This window comes from Plasmodium malariae (genome assembly GCF_900090045.1).
Source record: "Plasmodium malariae genome assembly, chromosome: 9".
NCBI classification, from domain to species: domain Eukaryota; phylum Apicomplexa; class Aconoidasida; order Haemosporida; family Plasmodiidae; genus Plasmodium; species Plasmodium malariae.
The window spans coordinates 816,984-840,340 of record NC_041783.1 but is presented as its reverse complement, the minus strand read 5'-3'; the positions used below and the strand labels follow the sequence as shown (position 1 = coordinate 840,340).

At 28.8% G+C, this 23,357-nt stretch overlaps 5 protein-coding genes across 5 annotated transcripts; 2 read left to right on the top strand and 3 right to left on the bottom strand.

Annotated features, from left to right (window-relative positions):
• Positions 1-665: 665 nt before the first annotated feature.
• NOP56 (nucleolar protein 56, putative) lies at positions 666-2,621 on the bottom strand (the record flags this gene model as incomplete). The annotated part of the gene is made up of 1 exon (XM_029004965.1): positions 666-2,621. The coding sequence occupies one exon, from the start codon at positions 2,619-2,621 to the stop codon at positions 666-668; it is 1,956 nt and encodes a 651-aa protein (XP_028861602.1).
• Positions 2,622-6,341: 3,720 nt separating this feature from the next.
• Positions 6,342-7,256, top strand: PmUG01_09027700 (haloacid dehalogenase-like hydrolase, putative; the record flags this gene model as incomplete). Its single annotated transcript, XM_029004964.1, has 1 exon — positions 6,342-7,256. One exon carries the CDS (start codon positions 6,342-6,344, stop codon positions 7,254-7,256), a length of 915 nt encoding a protein of 304 aa, XP_028861601.1.
• A 1,321-nt stretch (positions 7,257-8,577) lies between these two features.
• Positions 8,578-12,741, bottom strand: PmUG01_09027600 (insulinase, putative; the record flags this gene model as incomplete). Its single annotated transcript, XM_029004963.1, has 1 exon — positions 8,578-12,741. The coding sequence occupies one exon, from the start codon at positions 12,739-12,741 to the stop codon at positions 8,578-8,580; it is 4,164 nt and encodes a 1,387-aa protein (XP_028861600.1).
• Positions 12,742-16,693: 3,952 nt separating this feature from the next.
• On the top strand, positions 16,694-19,372 carry PmUG01_09027500 (heat shock protein 90, putative; the record flags this gene model as incomplete). Its single annotated transcript, XM_029004962.1, has 1 exon — positions 16,694-19,372. One exon carries the CDS (start codon positions 16,694-16,696, stop codon positions 19,370-19,372), a length of 2,679 nt encoding a protein of 892 aa, XP_028861599.1.
• A 1,290-nt stretch (positions 19,373-20,662) lies between these two features.
• Positions 20,663-21,441, bottom strand: PmUG01_09027400 (AP-1 complex subunit sigma, putative; the record flags this gene model as incomplete). Its single annotated transcript, XM_029004961.1, has 2 exons — positions 20,663-20,948; positions 21,260-21,441. The coding sequence occupies 2 exons, from the start codon at positions 21,439-21,441 to the stop codon at positions 20,663-20,665; spliced, it is 468 nt and encodes a 155-aa protein (XP_028861598.1).
• Positions 21,442-23,357: the final 1,916 nt, after the last annotated feature.

The following is a 23,357-nucleotide window of genomic DNA, read 5'->3' as shown; positions in this document are numbered from 1 at the left end:
CACAGAAATGTTCAAATGGTACCTTGAGCTTGAGAGAATAATGAGAAGGTAAACTTAAAGAAGTTCAAATTGTCATATATTTGTATGTTCATATCTAGATTGTTTTTTGTTTTTTTTCAACTTTTTAAAATAAAAAATTCGTGTGTGCAAATGTAATTAAAAAGGGAAATATTGAAAACGTTTTATTACATAGCTCAAAAAAAAAAAAAAAAAAAAATTCAGAAAGACAAACATGAACACACGTTCAGTTAAACTGTCACATAACGTAATACGGTGCGATAAAACCAAATAAAAAAAGGAAAAAAAAATAAGGGAAATATAACAGGGAAATACAAAAGGGAAATATAAAAAGGTAATAAAAAGAGGAAATTAAAAACAAAATAGTACAGCTAAACAGTAAAGCGAAATGGAATTAAAATAAGAGTTGTGCAATCATGTACGCAAAAATGCACGTAAACAAAGAAATACTTGTCCACGTGCAACAAAATGGACATTTATGCAACTTACAAATATGCTGTAACGAAATGGGCATTTTTTTTTCTTCCCCTGTGTTTTGTGGAATATGCATCATTTATAAATACATATAAATAAAAATATGTACACATAAAAATATACATAAAAAATATGTACATACATAAATATATGTATTTGTTTGTGTACATTTCTTAATCACCTGAATAATCCCTGTTCTGGTTTTTCTTTGATTTCTTTTTATTTATGTTCCCATTTATTTGTCCATTCATGTGCCCATTCAAGTTCCCATTTTGTTCCTCCCCCTTCAGCTTTTCTTTCTTTTTATTCTTATCTTTTTTATTCTTTTTCTTATTCTTCTCCTTAGTCTTTTCTTCTACCTCTTCCTCATCTTCACCCACCTCATTGCTAACCTCTTCATCATTTCCTCCTATTTTGACTTCAACTTGTGCACTTCGTTCAACATCCCATTTTGCTTCTTCTTCTTGCAATGTTTCCGCTAAGGTCGAATCTTCCCGCTCCATAAATTTGTTTTCCTTTTGCTTTTTCTTCTTTTCCTTTTTCTTTTCCCTTTTCTTTTCTTTTTCCATTTCCACTTCCTTTTGCATTACAATATCCTTTTGCATTTGCATTTCCTTTTGCATTTGCATTTCCTTTTGCATTTGCATTTCCTTTTGCATTTGCATTTCCTTTTGCATTTCCATTTCCATTTCCTTTTCCTTTTCCATTCCCTTTCCCTTCTTTACTTTCTTTTCCTCCTTTACTTTCTTTTCCTTCTTTACCTTCTTTACCTTCTTTTCCTCCTTTATCTCCCTCTTCAGCTTCTTATCATCGGCCTGCGTATCATCTCCTTCCTTCTGATAAATCTTTTCTGCCTCATTTATGTAATCCATATTTTTGGATAGTTTCACTCCCTTAATCATGTGTAGAATTTTATGCTCAAGTTGCTTTTTGAATACGAGACCGTAGGTGTTGGTCGGATTTTCTGAGAAAGAGTCAATTCTTGCGGCCATGGCACTTTTACATGATAAGTACCTAGACATTCTTCCCTTTAATGCTAGTGGTGTTTTAGATATATAAGAGGAGTTATATAAAATACCAAATTTAGGTGTTTTTTTATTACTCTTTAAAGAATTAAATAAAGCTTTTTCTGATCCGAATATTTGAATACTACTAGAAGGGCACTTGGCTAAATTTACTAACGACCCTGCATGACTAATTAATCGAGCACTTAGTGTATTACCTAATAATTCTTTTAGATTAGGTGAAACAATATTTAACTTTTTGTCCAAATAATTCCATAATATATTTCTAGTATTGGATAAACTAATTACTTCATTTGCGAAATTCACGATATTATTTAAATCCTCTTCAGTTATTTCTTGTCCAATAGATAAGCTTGCTCCCTTTTCGATGTGTTCAGTCATGTTTTCATCTTGTGTTATTTCATTAATTTGTTCTTTATTTTTTGAAAAATCAAAATTTTCTTTTATTTTTATTAATTTCACTAATTTACAATACATGCAAACGTCAGTAACAATTTTTTTTAATTCAGGAAAATGCCAACTATACCATTCGATAACTCTCATACTAAATAGGTTAATATTTTTATCTAAAGATTCAATAGTACCTATACTGTTAATAATAGATTTGTCTTGTTTTCTCGGGTCTAATTTTAGTTTAGATCTAGAATAACTATGACCTAATCCTATATTAAACTTTTTTATATCTATATCAATATTATTAACATATGTAGCTATTTTCTTTAAATAATATTGTCTACATGCTCTAAATAATTCTAATATATTATTATTGTGTACTATAGTAAAACCTATATTTGATAAAAATTTTCCTAGGTTTAGATCTGCCACCCCTAATTCATATTTACTTTTATTATTTGGCAAATTCTGCTCTAAAAAGTTTAACAAAAAATCGGTTGCTTTACCTTCATTTATATTAAGTAGGTTATCCAGTGCCCTTTCAGCAGTTTCGAATGATATGAACGCACTAAACTTAACAAGCTGATTGAATATATCACCATCCAATAGTTTCTTTTCCAAATTTTCGTTGTTTCCTATCTGTTCCCACTCCTTCACTTTTAGCAAAAAATAGCCCGCTGAGCACTCGAACAGGATGTACAGCTTTTTCATTTTAAAACGAAAAGAATAATTTTAAAAATTAGAACAAACTGGGGCAAATGAAAACACGAAGAAAAAAAAAGAAAAATATACATATAGGTATGGATATAGATACACATATATATATATGTGCTTATACAATAGGCTCACACCAAAGCATTTATCGTTTGTTGTATATTTTTCCCAGGAGCCTTGTACGTGCTCATATAGCACACGAATATGCAGCTAAACATGCAAGTGAATATAAACAGGCTAACAAGTATACTTATACAAGTGTATAAACGCGTGCATGCGCACATGTAAACATAGATATGCCCAAATATATGTATATTCTTTTCCCCCTTCAAAAAAATGAAACACAAATAGTCAAACCATTGAAAATAATAAAATGCAGCGGGAGGTTATCTCTTATAATTTGAGGTGAAACCTCTACAAGGCGTGCAAAAGGGAAAAAAGGAAAAAAATAATTGAATAAATGAATGAATGAAAAATATACGCATGTATCATATAAGCAACGCTCGCTTTTTTGTTTCTTCCACAAAAGCAGAACTAACGCTTTAATGGCTAATTTTGTTTCTCATAAAACAAAATATTTACTACTTTCACATCATCAGAGCGTTTTAATAAATGCAGTTGCTCCACGTAAGCAGCCTGCATATGCTGCATTTTAAAAAATAAGTTATCTATAATAATATGTACGTTTGTAGAAAATTAAAAATATACATGACTCCTACTTTATTATATATTTTTTTTTTTGTTATATTATGTATTAATATTATCAATGCATACATGTGGTTATTTCATTGATCATCCTTATTTTCTTTAATTTTTTTTTAAATATTTTTATGTTTCCCTTGATATTTATATATTTTCTTATTCTCTATCAACATATTTATATATATTCTTCTACATACAGTAAAGCGAATAAAAAAAAAAAAAAAAAAAAAAATATATATATATATATATATATATATATATATATATATACATTACGTATATGTAAGTGGGGACTATACGTTCTCATAATTGTACATTCTTTTTTTTTAAAAATTCAGAGTCGACAAAAAAAAAAAAAAAAAAATGTAAAAAGAGGTGTAAATATATGAGTAAACATAAACGTGAACGTAAAAACGAAAGTATATATACAAATAAACTGAAGGATAACACAGCAAAACAAAAAGGCAATTATCTTTACATTTTTATTACATGTATTATTATATAGGAGCATAATAAGCACTGTCGCTATTACGATTTATAAAAGAATAAAATTTTTTTTTTTTTTTTTTTATTATTTCGCAAAAGGATATATATATATATATATATATATATATATATATTCACAAAATATTTTTACGTCCTATAATTAAAGCGAATATTTTTTATTTCCTGCTCGCCCCTCCTTCCCCCACTTTTTATGGCGATTTTTAATTTATTCGTTTAATTATTTTTATTAATATATTTTATCGTTCGTATTAATTTTACTTTTTTGTTAAACTGCTACTCCTTTATTTTAGAAATACATACATATATACATATATATATATACATATATATATATATATACAAGTTGAGAACATTTAGATACAAATTATTTTATTACTTCATACGCATCAGCATAGCGATATATAATATATATGTGTATATCTGCATATACATACGCATATATATTTCGTGTATATATGTCCCTTATCCTTTTCTTCATAGGCATTATATAAAAATAGCAGTGTTTTGCTAAAAACATAAGAAAAAAGAAAATATATATTTAGCTTAATAGGACCACTTCATGTTATGTATGTATATATTTAATATATATATTTAATATATATATATATATATATATGTACCTACGTATGTATACGCCTTAGAGTAAATAAATTAGAGGGAATGTCTCCTTCAAAAAGAGAACAAAGTAAAGAATACTGGTGTTTTATAACATAGCAGTAAAGATAATATCTTCGTGGTCATTCACCATATACCTATACTTATACCTTTTTTATTGATTACCTTGTAAAGAGGTTTTTATAAATTGTAATTTAAATTTTATTGGGGGGTATATAGTTAAAACTACAGTACAGAAAATTAAAAAAAATAAAATATATATATACATATATATATATACATATATATATATACATATATATAAATATATATAGTCAGTAAGCTTAACACAGCTGAGCTATAGGTGAAACATTGTTTAGAAAGATCATTCTTCAAACAGTTAAGTCAACGTGATGATATGTTTTTCGTATAGTAAAAAAAGACATACACTAGATAACCTTTTCCGTAGCGCAGTGATGCAGATACATACACATGTATGCATATATATATATATATGTCTAAGCGTGTGTATATATATAAGTATACATCTGTGCGTATGTCTAAGGAGATATAAAATCATTATTGTAATAATATGTGGTACGTCCTTCGTTCCATTCATTCATTCATTAATTTATTCTTATATTTTATTATTTTTTTTTTTTTTTTCTTTTGAAAGCATTTTCCCATTTGCTTCATACTAATGTAACAAGTGTCAAATTTATAAATACGTACCACACATATGCCTACTAGTTTCTTTTTCTCATCCTAATTTTATATCATTGTGTTGTTTAGTGGTGTGTAGTGTTGTGTAGTGTTGTGTAGAGTTGTGTAGAGTTGTAGTATGTAACATCATGTTATGTTATTCTGTATTATGCTATGTTCAATCTTTTTTTTTTTTTTTTAAATATTTACCAAAATAAAAAAAAAAAAATTTTGCCACTTGTAACAAGCTAATGTAAATGAAAATACCCCTTTTAAGGTGGACACATAGAAATAATAAATTGTCAAATTGTTAGGAGAAATTATAAAATTTACTACAAATTAAAAAAAATAAAAGGCTAAACATAAGAAAACATCCTGAAATATAACAAAAGCATGGAAAGAAATTAGCGTAACTATTAATATGTAAAGTTCTTTTGCATTGTAAGAGGATATTTCTCATTATACATTATGAGGAAATTAAAAAAAAAAAAAAAAAAAATTAGATTAAAATATAATAAATTTACTAAAATAAATTTAATTATGTAAACAAATTAAACAAATTAAACAAATTAAACAAGTTAAACAAATTATATAAATTTAATAGTTTAAACAAATTAAACAAATTATATAAATTAAATGGTTTAAACAAATTAAACAAATTATATAAATTAAATAGTTTAAACAAATTAAACAAATTATATAAATTAAATAGTTTAAACCAATTAAACAAATTATATAAATTAAATAGTTAAAACAAATTAAATAAATTAAATGTGCCGTTGGCGATGTTACCTATTTTTCAGATGTGCCACGTGCGCAAAATAGGTAAATAGGCTATCGAACGAGTGCAAATGCCCATATGCATATACGCACTTATATATACATCCATTTCAGCGTACATACTAACGTTTAAGCAACAAGTGTTTGTACCCATGAAAAAATTTGCCACTTAATTGGTTCAGCGAAATACAAAAAAAAAAAAAAAAAAAAAAAAAATTAGAAAAAAAAATTTTAAATAAAAAAAAAAAAAAAAAAGCTTTAAAATTCTGTTGTCACGTTTGCAAAAAAAAAAAAAAATAGCCTTAGGTAGAAAATCATAACTGGCGTGTTTGTACCTACAGGTGTGCACAAGTACGTATACGTACATATATATGTGTTCATACTATATATACCACACACCTGTGCATACATATCTACGAACAGCCGTATAAAATGAAAGGTGAAGAGAAGTGCTACTACCTGTCCGAAAGGGGAAAAAGCAAAAGTTTTAAGAACATAAAATTGATTACATTCGACCTTGATCATACGATATGGAACATTGATGCACTACTAAACTACGCAGACAACGAATGCTATAAATACATGAAGAGAAATTATAAGAGACTATATGATTTTCTATTGAAAGAGTATGAACTGTCCATTACAAAATTGGTAAAACAGTTATTAGAAAAAAATTTAGATCTAAATAAAGATGTAGTACAAATATTAACAAGAATAAGAATTGATGCTTTCAAATATTTAGCAAAACAAACAAACTATGATGAAATAAAATTTTCGTCCGAAATACAAGCATTATGGAAAAAAAAAAAGAATGATGTCCATTTATTTATAAGTCCTGGTACTATTGAATATTTAAGAGAATTAAAAAGTAGAGGTTATATTCTAGGAGCTATAACAAATGGGGATTCAGATGTCAATGGTATTAAATTCTTAAATGAAATATTTTCTTTTGTAGTTAGATCAATGGATTATAATTATGCAAAACCAAGTGTCGAAATTTTTAATATTGCGGAAAATTTATTAAAAGAAAAAAATTATAATTTTAATACAGATGAATGGTTACATGTTGGAGATGATATATATACAGATATCATGGGTGCAAAAAATAAAAACATTAACTGTGCATGGATTACTATGTTTCGTGATGGTAGAGAAATATCACAGAGTGAATGGTACTCTTATTTAAAATTAAAACTTGAAAATATTAATGATTCTACATTAACTCAGTATAACCCTTATTCTGATGTTTTATTTTCCAAGTTCAGAAAAAAAGACATCGTTCTTCCATACGACTACATCGACATAGAGATACGCCATTGCCGTGATCTCGATATTATTTTGGTTTAGCGCGGTAGGGAGGTGGATCCAGGAGAGAATATACCTACAGAAGTGGTGCTCATGTGTATATGTACAATTTGCACGTTTACTTATCACCCCATGAGCGTATATCCATTTACGTGCCTCCTTATTTTTAATGGACCTTATTTGTCATAATAATTTTTTTTTTTTTTTTAAAGTAACCAAAAAATAATTTCTCCTCTTTTTTAACCTGCTTTTTTTTTTTTTTTTTTTTTTTTTTTATGTACTTCTACACACATGTGTAACTAACATTTTTGCAATACATCATCATACTTTTTTACCTCATAATTTCTTTGCTTTTTTACCACATCAATTTAATACTTTTCTGCCGTCTAATTTTATACCTCATAATTTATTTACAGTTCATCTTTTGCCATCTCATTTTTTTTTTTTTTTTTTTATTTCCCCACCCCACTAAAAACTTGTACTTTATTTAGCTAAATTGGTCAATCCATATTTTTAAAATCCTCATTGGATATGCTTGAAATGGTGTTACATTCTTCCTTACATGTACATGCAAAAAAAATAAAAACATGTCCCAATCTACAAAGAGAAATAATCTACTGGTTATTAGGCACAGACATTTTCGGGGCGATTTTAAAAGATGGCTTTTCTTCTATTTTCTTCTGACATAGTGTTGCAGTTATATTTTCCATATACCCCGCACAATATGTGTGTACATACATGTGTATGTACGTATGCTTGTATGTAGTATATGCGGATGTAGGAATGCATGCTTGTATGTAGTATATGCGGATGTAGGAATGCATGCTTGTATGTAGTATATGCTGATGTAGGAATGCATGCTTGCGTGTAGTATATGCGGACGTAGGAATGCATGCTTGCGTGTAGTATATGCTGATGTAGTAATGCATGCTTGCGTGTATACCCGCGCGCCTGAGAGGGAAGAAACCCATTACATTTATGCACTGAATGATGTGGACTTCCTTCAGCTTATTTCGCGCTCAAGTTATGCATACGGTATATACTTAATGACACGTTTAAAGGTAATCTTCCATTTCGCTTCGCATTTTTTTTCAAAAGATTGCATTACATTGTTTGGGGGGAAATGTATATACCCCAACATGTACTCACATGTATGCACATGCATCATATGTGTACGATAGGTGCTCGGTATGCGTATAACATGCGTATAATACGTGTACGATATGAACTACACGTTACCACTTTACATGTCTACGATAGGGTCACACAGGTGTGTATAATAGCTCTCTAGTTTTTTTCTCGTTTTGCAAAAAAAAAAAAAAAAAAAAAAAATTATGCATAAATAAGCTAAAATGGCAAATGACTAATAGTCTGAATACCCGGGATAGCTGTCATCGTCCAAATAAATCGAGGATTTGCAACTGCTTGAAGAATCTTCTGTAACGTCTTCCCCATCTTCACTTTCACCATCCTCATTACCACGATCGTCGTCATGGGTATCTCTATTCGCATCGCTGCTCTCACCCGGATCTTCCCCATTAGTTTTGTATGAAGAGACCTTAAGACACGAAACCAAATCGTAATGCTTGAAAAAATGAAAAAGCTGACCAACGTTCAAATTACAAATTTGTCCAAACTTGATATCTGTTTTCAACGAATTTTGAATTTCATCCGTTTTTTCTGAACAACAGATAATACATAAGGTAGATCCTATCAATGCGTTATGCTCATCCATTTTAAAATTAACAATACGAGATAAGTACTTCTGGCATATTTCTAAAAGATTTTTTGTAGTAATATTTTCAATTTGTGCTAATAAGTTTTCATAAAAGTTTAAACTTAAATTTTTTAGACTTAAAAAAATGGTTTGTGAAGCTCTATCTAATACAGTTTCTTGGTTATTAAAAATAGTATAGTATGCACTACACTTAGCAATGGATAATTCATCTTCTTTCATTTCATTTGTACAATAATACTCAAAAATTTTTAATGCTTCTTTTAATGCACATATAATATCACTAGACCTATATATACGCAAACTTAATTCACCTAAAATACAATTAAATTCTAATGCACACTCATATGCAAAGCCTCCACCTCTTATACTACTGTATAACGGTCCTTCTGTCATAGAAAAAAATTCTCGTAATATTAACAAAGCACAGTAATCTTTGTTACCATATCCTGAAGGTGCTTTAACTGTTAGTTTCAAATAGGATACATCCGTACTTTTTATGCCACATACTATTCCATTATATGCGTCATTCTTTATTATATTATGCATGAAATTCTTGTCTTCCTTTTCGAATTCTGCATCCAGGTATTTCTTCAAGCTTCTGTGAACGCTCGGCCCCAAGCAAACATATTTGCATTCCCCCTTCGGCTTAGAGACTCCCCCTACTAGGATTCCTTCGTTCTTGCCTGTGTTTCCATCGTTACATTGACCTCCATCATTGTTAATTTTTCTGTCCTCATTGCTTCTAATGTTGCAATCTTTGTCATCTTTGCTTCCTTCCCCAGTGCTTGTACTGACGTGATTGACAGAGCTTACGTTGGAAGTCTCTTCATATAGAGAAGCGCAGGGGGGGTTATTCTCATCATAGTTCGTGGCAATTTCCAAATAATTGCAAGAGTTACGACAATCTGATTTATCTGCTTCATTCGTTTCATCTGTTTCGTATGTTTTGTCTTCTGCCTTCGGTTCATCCAGTCCTTTGATTTCACCCAATCTCTTCGTTTCTGCTTCACCAAAGCACAGGTCCACGATTGGGTCGTTTACAGTGTAACTGCCCTCCTTGTGAATACTGAACCATTTATCATACCACGCGAAAATATTTTTTATTTTTGAAAAATTCCCATCGATAACTAGAGCAAAGTTTTTCAAATGAAAGAGCTGAGTTTTTAAAGTATTCAACTTGTTATATAATTCGTCCAAATTCTTTTTATTTTCAATTAGTTGTAAAATTAATTCTTGTTGTCCTATGGAAACTATACCTGAGTTACTATTCTTCATATACCTTAATGCATATTCTAAATTAACAACTAACGTTTTGGGTTTTATTTTTTTTTGTAATAAATTCTGATAAGCAGATTTTAGTATCAACTCTAGTCTTTCTAATGTTATATTCATTTTAAAAACTGACAAAAATAAAAGATCAAATAACTTTTCATAATTCTGTAATAACCCTACTATTTGTATACATAATATATTTCCTAAATTTCCAGATTTAAAATTTTTTGCATTACCTCCTAAACCATAATTGCAGTCATAATTTATTGTATTTCTTATCAACTCTTCCATAAACAATTCACATTTAACACTTCTATTATTCACCTGTACATCTGTTTCGAATAGTAAGTAACTTAACAGAGGAATGTATTTCTTTAACTCCTCATCAATGTTGTTCGAGTTTATAAGTACATTTATCGAAACGAAGTTCGATTGAATATAACTCAGTTGGATAGGAAATATCACTCGCTTTAAATCATTCTCAATTGATTGCAAAAGACCAGCAACATCGTCAGATACATTTATCCCGTTTACATGGGGAAGCCCCTCTTCCGAGGCATGCGCTCCATTTGCTCCATCCATGTAATTCTTGGTATCACACAGTTCATTGGTGGACCCCTCTTTTGATATCTCCTCTTCCAATTCCCTTTCCACCGACTTGAAATTTCTAAAAACTGTAATTCCATCGATAAACACATTTTTAGGACTGGCGGACTTCACAATGTTTAGCAAACTTTTGGGCGGTTTCTTTTCCATGCTTTCCTTTATTTTCCTTATATGTTTCACCATATTATTTAATTTTTCCATTCCATATTTTTTCTGCTCACTTTCTACCAATTTTTTTTCGAACAATTCAATTTTCTTTGCTTTTTTATAACTAGGGTAACATCTTACCTCTACGTAGTGATTGTCAATAAAAAATTTTTTTAAAATTTCCTTCCAATAACATTCATTCTCATTTAACAAACCGATATAAATTTTTTTCAAATTTAAGCAGTTTTCCAAATCCTCTATGTTCCTACCATAAATAAAATATTTTATCAAAAATTCGTTTAGCAAATACTGTGGGGATGTTTCTAGATCCCTCAAGTGCTGCAAGTACGATCTGATGATGATGTTTCGAAGTCTGTCCATGTTCATTGGGTGATCGTACACTTCCTCCAAGCAGCTCCTCGTTATATCACCCACCAGGTTCATCTTAACAGTTTGCGGTTTTTCTGCAAGAGGGTTACAATCAATGGGGTTGGCGGTTTGATCAGTGGGGTTGGCAATTTTATCAGTAGGGTTGGCGGTTTTATCAGTGGGATGATCTGCGAGGGAATCAATAGGATTATCATTTAGCTTTTCCAATTGACCCGTCTTCTCCGCCTGCCCGCGCGCCTTAAACTTGTAGGAAACGTCATATATATCCACGGTGAAGTAATTGGCCTTCAAATCCTCGAGGGAAAAGTCCAAACTGCTGCAATACGTGTTTTCCTTATCCTCTAGGAGCCTCTTACTAAGGGGTGAGGTGGTCAGATCGGTTAAATAATTACCTAAAAGAGAAATGGACAGTTTCGTTTTAAAATCATTCCATTTACATCCTCTCCATGCGATAGTAACTTGTCCATTATTTAAATTATTACATGGGTAATATTTTTTTATTATTTTTGAGTTATTCCTTTTTTCAATATTAGCTTCATCATTCCATGGTCTTGACACACTCTGCATATCTTGAACGAACATATCTACACATTCTTTATAATCCTGTTGCATATTATCTTGATAATTCTCTTTTTTTTTTCTTTTTTGATTTGGATATAATTCTAAATGATATTGTTCATAATTATATATTATATTTAAAATACAGTCATTATCAAAATTACCAAAAATTATTATTGCAAAATTATTTAGTCTGTAAAATTTTTTAAAATATTCTTTTACTCTCTTATTATTAGTTTTTCTTAAACCTTCTAATGTACCCCCTGTCTCATACCTATACCCGCTTTTCTCATTAGTATATAAATTAGTTATTACTGTCCTCTCTACTATATTTTCACAATTGTTTTCAACTGATTTCATTTCAGAGTATACAACACCATTATGTGTACCATTTTCATATATATGATGAACTTCTGATAAAAACATATCCTCTTCTAAAGTTGGACTTAATATAAAATCTAAATAGATTGGCAATATATTACTAAAACCTTCTATACCAAATGTTTCTATTGTATAACAGGTATGATCCACAGATGTCCATGCATTTGTTCCCTCTGATAAACACTTGTAAGCTAAAAAGTCTAGTAAACCTTTGTACGGATATTTGTGACTACCCAGAAAAATTAAATGCTCTAGTGTATGTGGTAACCCTTCATCATTTTCTGCTTCTGTTAATACTGTGAAATAGCCATATATCTTCGGGCTTTTTATTTTACTCAAAATTATCCTTAGCCCTGAATCTGCTGAGTAGTACTCCTCTACACTCAGCTCATGCTCAAGCTGTATGTAATTTATTCGCCTGTAGTTGTGCTGCATACTCTCTCGTATCGATTTATCTGTTTAGCGGTGCGGCCGATTTTCCTGGTAGATTTTTCCTTTCACCTGCGTTCACCTTCTTGATATCACTGTGGGGTAACCAAGCCCCTAACAATGCAATTTAGTTAACACAAGATACTTCACGCAGATGACTGTATAAACTCGATTGCAAGCACTTTATCTAGCACATTTCAGTTCTTGCCTCTGCAAAGCAGTACCATGTATTACTGATTACTTTAAAATAGCAAAAATCAAAATACTATCAAAAAAAAAAAAAAAAAAAAAAAAAAAAATTTACAAAAGAATATGCTATTAGCTCAAAAGGTGCACACAAATTTTTATATTGCTGTGACAAGTAGTAAATACTAACTTTTCCAAACTACATATAATGAATAAAGAACAAATCGATAATTAATTAGGGACTATAAATATATACATAAACATAATATATATACATAATATAAATACATGTACAAAATATATATACATATATATATGCACATACATAATATAAATACAAGTACAAAATATATATACATATATATAATATAAATACATGTACAAAATATATATACATATATATAATATAAATACATGTACAAAATATATATACATATATATATGCACATACATAATATAAATACAAGTACAAAATATATATACATATATATAATATATATGCATGTATATAATATATATGTATGTATATAATATATATGCATGTATATAATATATATATACATAATGCGCCATCCACACCAAATATAAATTTTTTTTTTTTTTTTTGTGTTATCTTAAAAATATGTTGTATATGTGCGTATACAATTTTTTATATCTCCATGCAGGTTTATAAATTTTTTAAAAAATACTATATCACATATTAAAAAAAAAGAAAATTAAACATATTGATCTGCCTTTGAAACTAGCAAATTGATTTTAAAATTCCCCATTGTTATGTGCTTCCTGTAAGGGGATATATTCATATTTGCAATTTGCTACTCCGAACTGGATAAAACTGGATAAGTAGTATGTGCACTAATATACGTGTATGAACGCCCTTATATATATATTTATATATATATATATGTATACACGTAATATGAGTATATGTAATATGTATAAATGTTATATGTGTATACGTAGTATGCATATATGAAATATGTGTACATGAAATATGTGTATACGTAGTAAGTGTATTATGTAACATATATATATATACATGTATGCACCCCATGTACATATATATGCGTTGACGTTTAATGGGTGAAATAAAAGTATATACTCCTCGTTTACTCTTTTTTTTTTTTTTTCTTGTTCACGAGAAAAAAAAGTTTCTATATTTAAGGTAATTTTAGTTTTAAACCAAACATTTTATTTGAATGTTGCATGCATTTTATTGTAGCAATAAAGAAAAAAAAAAAATATATATATAAATAAAAATAAAAATAAAAAATAAAAAATAAAATAAAATTTTTATTTTTTTGGGGAATAACAATAATTCTTTGTGAAAGTTGCTATACTACTTTACATTAGAAAGAAAGAATGAACTTAAAAGAAATCATACATAGGTCATTTTTGAATGATTCAATGTGATGGTAGCTCTTCATACGATTAGGATTTAGGGTGCTTTAATGTAAACTTAAGTGAGAACAAATATGAAGAAACCGAACGCTTTATCCCTTGTGAGAACAAATATATAATAGGATGAATAAATAGTTTATTTTGAAAGGAGGAGAAGGGCGAGCCAAAGAGATATATTTTACCTGCCTTAACTTGTTCATAACATATGTTAAACCACCTCCATACGTGCTTAAATCTTGGAGTGGGGTATTATTTTTGCTATATTTAAGAAATTTATGAGTTGCCCAAATTTTATTACTATCACTGAATGACAATTTACCTTCTCCCCAATGAAAGCGAAAAAATGAAAAAAAAAAAAAAAAAAAAAAGAAAAAGAAAAAACTACAAAATGATGCACAGTAAATTGAGGCATAGTATAAAATATTTTTTTCTATGAGCCCTTCTCCGTTTAAAAATTTAACCTTGGTACATGACAGACATATAATACGTTTTCCGTATACTTATATACACATATATATATATATATATATATATATATATATGTACGTATGTGTATCCTCCTACTTTTTTGTTCTTACTTTAAATGCATTTCTTTGTCCATTTATTGCGCCTTAACTGTTGGCACGAAGTACGTTTTACATGTACTCGTGTACTTGTTATCATGCGTAAATACACATATAAATATATATATTTTTATACATATGTGTGTACTCCCTATGCAACAAATTGCCACCCCCCACCTCCACAAAGGTGTTAATAATTTAGGGAAATTACTCACATTATTAAAAAAACAGCACACAGATAATACTTCACAAATATATTAAAATTTTCTTACACAAAGTATAATACACAAAAAAATGAGCGGCCCATTAATACAACAATAACTGCAATTTATATCGATCCATTAATGTGTAGGAAAGATGTTACTCTGTAAAGGGGTAAACAGTAACAGCAAAGAAGCTGCAAAATAGCTAGAAAAAAAAAAAAAAAATTAAAATAATAAAATAATAAAAAATTAAAATAATAAAATAATAAGATAATAAAAAATTAAAATAATAAATTAATAAAATAATAAAAAATTAAAATAATAAAATAATAAAATAATAAGATAATAAAAAATTAAAATAATAAGATAATAAGATAATAAAATAATAAAAAAATAAATATAAAATAAAAAATTAAAATAAAATATTAAAATAGCTGTTTTTAATGAACAGAAACTACTACAATGTATTACCCAAAATTTTGTGGAAACCGTTCTTTTTTTTATTTGGTTTAAATCATCCCTATGTGCCTGTTTTTTTGCAAAAAGGATAACATGTGCACCTATACTTATATAAATATAAACATGTGCATATATAAATATGTATGCGTATATAAACAAGTAAATACATTTAGCACTTAAGGAAACCTATATAATACCTCTTTTTTTTTCTTTTAAAAATGTAATTAACCTTCACGGGGCCATGCCTTTGTCAACTGTGCATTGTACTTATATAATAGATAAAAAAAGGAAAAAAAAAAAAAAAAGAGTATTCCACTAAAAATTAAGAAACGGCATCTACAGCTCAATTTGCTACATATATTATACTGCACATGGGTTAACGTCCTTCTATACAAACGTATATATGCGAATGTAATTATAATATACATAACATGTATATATATATGCAAATATATAAATGTATGCATACAAGCGTGTATATGCGTATAAATTTATTTTCTCTCATGCCATTTTTTAAGTTTCTAAAATAAAAAATCAAAACTGTTGAAAGGGCTCTTTATAAATCAGCACAAAAATAAATTTTCTGCTCATGCTTGCCTAGAATGATTTTTCTTCAAACATTTAAAAGGGAAAGAAATATGCAAACATATGTATATATATACAAATTTGAATTGCATATGTAAATAGTACATACATACGAACTTGCGGTGCAATTAAGAGATATGGAAAGCTCTTTTTCTTAACACCCGTAAAATAAAAATTGTTTTAAAAAAAAGATAAACATATATATATGCGTTTATATTTGTATATACCTGTATACGTATGCGCGTGCGTTCCTTTGTACGAATCCGTTCGAATGTATGAAAATACATCATTTTGAACGAGCAAGTGTAAGGGGCACCCCATTTTTAAGAAATTTTTTTAAAAAAAAAAAAAGAAAAAAAAAAAAAAAGAAAACTGAGGCAGAAGTTTCTGTATTAATTTTTATTTATTTGCAATTATATGCACATAATCAACAATACATACACGTACGTGTAAGTATACATATATATTACATCGGTATACAGCATCCGCGTGTAGAGGTGTGTACTCCTTCTTAACTGCCATTCTTCCACCCGGATTGAGGAAAACCCATATCTTGTAAGTATGAGTTTGTCGAAGTTTGCTAGAAATACTTTGCAAATTAGCAAAGTATGTTCCATAGCGGAAAAAAAAGCAAGCAATAAAATAACAACACAGAACGGAGTTCGAAATGTGAGTAGCTGTATTAATAATGTACATAATAAATGGATGAATAGGAGATACGTGAACGGTCGAGTTAATAGTGATAGAAGAAAACATTTTAGTACAGGAGAAAGTTATGAGTTCAAAGCAGAAACAAAGAAATTGCTACAAATAGTAGCTCATTCGCTGTATACAGATAAAGAAGTATTTATAAGAGAGCTAATAAGCAATTCTTCTGATGCAATAGAAAAATTAAGATTTACTCAAAATGCATCCATAAAAATTGCAGATTCCTCAGTAGAAGAGGAAAAGAACATTCCGTTCTACATAAAAATTTCTACGGATGAAAAAGAAAAATTATTTATTATTGAAGACAGTGGAATCGGAATGACCAAGCAAGAAGTAATTGATAATTTGGGGACTATTGCAAAAAGTGGTTCTTTAAATTTTTTGAATTCGATAAAGGAGAAAAATATAAAAAAAAAAAATACCTTAACAGAGTCAGGTGAAAAGGAAGAATTGTCAAATACAGGCGATATCATAGGGCAATTTGGAGTTGGATTTTATAGTTCTTTTGTTGTTTCAGATGAGGTGGAGGTTTTTACACGTTCGTATGAAGAAAATTCTGTGGGTTATCATTGGAAGTCAGATGGAAATGGAATGTTTACATTGAAAGAAGTAGATGACATACCCAGAGGAACAAGAATAGTTTGTCATCTGAAAGATACGTGCAGGGAATTTTCCAATATCCAGAAAGTTCAGCAGATAGTGGAAAAGTTCTCCTCCTTCATTAATTTTCCTGTTTACATAGTTAAGAAAAAGCGCATCCAGGGAAGCTCAGCAGAGGGGATAGAGGCAGCAGAATCAGCAGAATCAGCAGAAGCAGCAAAAGTAGCAAAAGCAGTCGAAGTATCCGAATCGGCCGAAGCAGATGCAGTGGAGCAGGTCGGCCTACGTACGGATTCCAAAGGGGAGAGAATGAACACCGGAGCTGATGTAGCAGAACAAGGCCCATCAGAAGAAGAGGCAAAGAAAAGGAGTGCAACTGAGGGTTGTAGAGCTGACGATGTAATGACGGAAGAAATTCTGATAAACAATCAAAAACCATTATGGTGTAAGGAGAACGTGTCGGAAGAAGAGCATCGAAACTTCTTTAAATTTTTGAACAAGAAAAAAGGTTATGATGACAATACTAGTTATATATATAAGCTTATGTACAAAGCAGATGCACCTATGTCTATCAAGAGTGTTTTTTATATCCCTGAAGAAGCACCATCAAGACTATTTCAGCAAAATAATGAAATAGAAATATCGTTATACTGCAAAAAAATGTTAGTGAAAAAGAACGCAGATAACATTATACCCAAGTGGTTATATTTCATTAAAGGAGTAGTTGACTGTGAAGATATGCCATTAAATATAAGTAGAGAAAATATGCAAGATAGTACATTGATGAATAAGTTATCTCGAGTTGTTGTTACAAAGATTTTAAAAAATTTAGAAAAGGAAGCAGATCATAATGAAGAGAAATACTTAAAATTTTATAAAAATTTTAATTATAACTTAAAAGAAGGTATTTTAGAAGATTCGACAAAGAATCATTATAAAGGCATTTTGATGAATTTGTTGAGATTCTATTCCATTAATCTAAACAAATATATATCTTTAAAAGAATATATGAACAGTGTGATAGATGGTCAGAAGAACATATATTACTTTTCTGCAAATGATAGAGATGTAGCTTTAACGTCACCATATATGGAACCTTTTAAAAAACAAAACATGGATGTACTATTACTATTAGAAGAGATCGATGAATTCGTTTTAATGAATTTGCAATCATATAATGGGGCAAAGTTTGTTTCAATTGACACATCCCAGAATGAAGATCTAGATGATGTTATATTAAACGCTAATAAGAATATTAATAGTAGTAATAGCAGCAATAATAATAGTGGAAAACAAAATGAACAGTCCAATTTTTTTACACAAGAACAGAAGAAAGAATTACAAAAATATTTTAAAGATGTACTAGGATCGAAATGTTCAGAAGTAAAATTTTCTGAACGCTTAACTGTATCACCTGCTGTTGTTACAGGATTTTTATCACCAACACTTAGGAAAGTTATGAAAGCAACTATGAAAAATGCAGATTTTCAAGATAATATGCTACATAACTTACCAGCAACCTTAGAACTGAATCCCACGCATACAATCATTACATCCATTTATCATTTAAAAAATACTAATCAGGAGGTAGCGAAATTGCTAGTGCACCAACTTTATGACAACGCATCTATTGCAGCAGGGATATTAGACGACCCTCGTTCGCTTCTAACCCGATTAAATGAATTGCTCTTACTTACGGCAAGGTATGCATATCACTATGAACGAAAGGATTCATCTGAGCAGGTTAGCCCGGTGGACGGGGAAGCATCAGATACTAAGTCAAGCAAAGTTGTAGGAGAAGGGGGTGCAAATGATGACGATGTGAGTGGTAGCGGCATGAGCAGTAGTTCAAGTAGCGGCGGCATAAACGACGGAAATATGAATTCGACTGACGAAGTGGAAAGGAAAGAAACGCAAACATCCAAACTGTAAAGAAGGTATGCGCGGGTATATACCATGTACCTGCATGAATAAATGAGCATACGGTACTTTTACGTGAAAGGTGTGCTTACATGTTTACACGTATGGTGGCAGCTACAGCTTCAGCTTCATCATTCTTTTTGTAGGTTCATTTTAAGTGTGCGTATCGACAATTCTTGTCATAACTTGTACAATTGAGGTTACCTACTCATGCATGTGCATATATGTATATGTATATATATATATATATTTTTGCATTTGAAATTACATTTACCATTTCATATGCATTTTAAAACGTACCAATAAACTAGTAACTGCTTGAATGTTGTCGTATCACCTTCTCCCATCTGTGCTAAGTTGTAAATAGGCAATCCTTACAGGAGTGGACAATTTTAAAGAAGAAAAAAAAAAAAAAAAAAAACATAGCATAATAATAGCTCTTTTTTGTAATTGTGTATTTTTTAAATAAAATATATTTTTTTTTTTTTTTTTTCGCATTTATTTTATATGTATGTAACTATGTAACTGCACAATTACGTAAATACATAACTGTACAATTACTTAACTATGCGAGTGCATATCTGATCAGTTAGCACAATGAAATCTTTAGTGAGCAATTTGTTAAGAATGACTTTTTAAAATGATAAGAAAAAACTGCTTCGAAAGATACGACAAAAAAAAAAAAAAAAAAAAGAGACACAAAAAATATAATGAAGTGTAAAAAGTATAAAAAGCATAAAAAGTTTGAAAAGTATAAAATGGCGTAAAAAATTATAAAAATTTATGGAGAATTATAAAAATTTATGGAGAATTATAAAAATTTATGGAGAATTATAAAAATTTATGGAGAATTATAAAAAATTATGAAGAATTATAAAAAATTATGAAGAATTATAAAAAAGTATAAATTGGCACAAAATGGTACAAATTAGTCCCTTTTAAGTTACTTTATACACAAAATGATAAATTAAAAAAATAAAAAAATAAAAAAATAAAAATAAAATATTCTATCATTTTGAAAAAGTGAATGAAGGTAAATCAGAAAGAAAAAGAAAAATAAACTAAAGCATTATTTTTTTCATATGTTAATCAATAGTGAAAAACATTATAATGCTTTTGTGTGTGCACATATATATTGTTCTATGCAAAAAAAAAAAAAAAAAATAAATAAATAAAATAAAAATAAAATAACCGATAAAATGGAATAAAATATAGTGAAAAGGAGCGAAAAGGAATGAAAGACGTGCAGGGGTAATATGTGCTATATAAACATATCTACATGTTTCTTATGTGGTACAATTCCTATATTATTGTCCCCAACTTCTTACTGCTTTTATTATCTTCCATTAAGGAATCCTGTGCAGAAACAACTCGAAGAATGGTTTTCTTGCTACTCTCTTGTAACTCTCCAGTTACTAGAATTTCATCTAACAAATAATATGCTTTATGAAAATTAAAAATTAAATCCAACTCACACACGTTACCAAAATATTTGTCCAGTATTTCAACATAATGATGTATTATTTCCAAGGTGATTAACTCGTTGTCATTTTTGTCAATACACGCTATGAAGAACAGGCTGGCGTACCTGCAACAAGTAAACAGTAACGAGTACACACATATATTTGCGCCCGCTATTCATCAAATGTCAAAAGAAATATCCACAAGGTGAAAATTTCACTATTTTTGGGTATTTCTCAGATAAATGTGGAAGAAAAAACGCACTTATGCTCATGATATGTAAGTGTACACGTTCGCATACATACCCACATACATACATGCTTACATACATACGTACATACACATAGATATACATACATACGTACATACACATAGATATGCATAAATACATATTCACATATACACATTTATGTACGCGTGTATATGCAACTGTCATACCTTTTGAACACCAGCTTATATTCTCTCCATTCTACGAAATTGCAAAGCTTCGGAGTTCTGTTCAATGTTATTTGAGATGTTTCTCGTATTATTTTTGCTTTCTCTTTTTGAGATAAGGGTATATACCACTTTGCAAGTCTTGTTTTGCCTTGACGGCTTATTAGTAACACAAAATGTATCATAATTTGAGCAATATATACAATAAAAAAAAAAAATAAATAAAAATATATATATATTAAAATAATAAACCCCACAATTCTGTTTCCTTTCCTTTATAACTGCTAAAAAATTCGTTAAAAATAAATGAAAAATGGGGAAAAAATGAAAAAAAATGAAAAAAAAATGAAAAAAATGGGAAAAAAAAAATAGGATAATATAAAATAGGAAAAAAAATAGGAATAAAATAGGAAAAAAAATAGGAAAAAAAATAGGAAAAAAAATAGGATATAAAATAGGAAATAAAACAGAATATAAAATAGGAAATAAAATAGGAAAAAAAATTAATAGTAAGAACAACTTTTTCCCTTTCCCCAACAACAAAATTGAAAAAAATATATAAAAAAAAAAAAAAAAATATATATAGCAGTAAAATGAACAAAAGAAAAAAAAAAAAAAGAAAAGGACTAAATATTTCAAAATTAATTAATCATATAGACTTATCACTTAAAAATGCTATATTATAAATAAATAAACTTTAGAAAAAAAGGGAAAATGTGTTTTGTGCTGAATGTACTAAGAAAAATGTTTATTTATGAAGAACAAATAAAACAAGATTGAGAAAGACTAAATATGTAGGGTTATAATCTTTTTTTGAATTCTCATTTTTCCGTTGAATTGTTAACACTTATATATTATTATTGTTTTCATTATATCCATATATTATGTGAATGCATACATATATATTAATTTTGATAACATGTATTTGAAACGGAGTATTTTAGAAACGGAAAAGGGCAGTCATGGGTGAAATAAAATAGTGTAATTGGGAAATAAAAAGGCTATTTATTGTTACCATATGAAGGGAACAGCGATACGAAGCTTATCGTTAAATATGGAAATAAACAAATAGATACGCAGTGATTATGTTTATATTTATGATGATGAAGATAATAATAATAATAATTAAAATACATGGATAATTATTATAATGGGCACTAATAATTTCTCTGCTATGACAAACAAGTTGAACATCTTAATTTAAATATAAATGCGTGAGGAAAAAGGAAAAAACAAAAAGGAGGAAATGAGGGACTTCCTTTATTTTGTTTTCCTTTTTTTTTTTCCTTTTCAGTTGTAGTTCTGTTATTACTAATGGAAAACCTTCAATTAAACGCAGAAGTGAATTTCAAATTAATATCAGTTAGAACATTCGCAGGATACAAACAACTGACCAAGTGAAATTTTGCAAATTAATAATAAAATGTGGAAAAATTCTGTCTCTTGCCAATTAGTACGTAAACATGTTACTCAAGAGGAATAAACAAACGAATGCGTAAAAGTGTATGTATAAGTATGATCGTGTAGATTTATGTGTTTGTATTTATTTGTGTTTTCGTGGGACACCCATTAACTAGAACACATTCCTTATTCAATGACCACTAAGCAGCTACGACTCTATCCTTAATTACACACTTATAAAGGGAAGGGGGGGGGGGAAATAATAAAAATAAAGAAGAGAACGTGTAATATATTGGGATTATGATGTATATTATTTCATTAAGTTATTTAATTTTTTCTTCTTTATTTCTATTTTATGTTATTTTTATTTTTTTCGTTTTAAAATTATAATAAATTTATTGTATGTTAAATAGGAATACTAGCCTATTTTCTTGAAAGGGTGTAAAAAGATCATTATTTAAAAAGAGATAAAAATACATTTCTGAAATGTGGAAAAAATTGAAAATGGAAAAAAAATCATTTTCTTACATGCACTGTTAAGGATCTTACGGTCTTTTCCTTTTTTTTTTTTTTTTTATTTATTTATTTCATAGCAACCAAATAAAACGTTCAGACTTGTTAAGATATTAGAATCGTTTTTTCGTTTTATTACTTCATTGCTTTATTATTTTAAGAATTTTTTATTTTATTATTTTAAGAA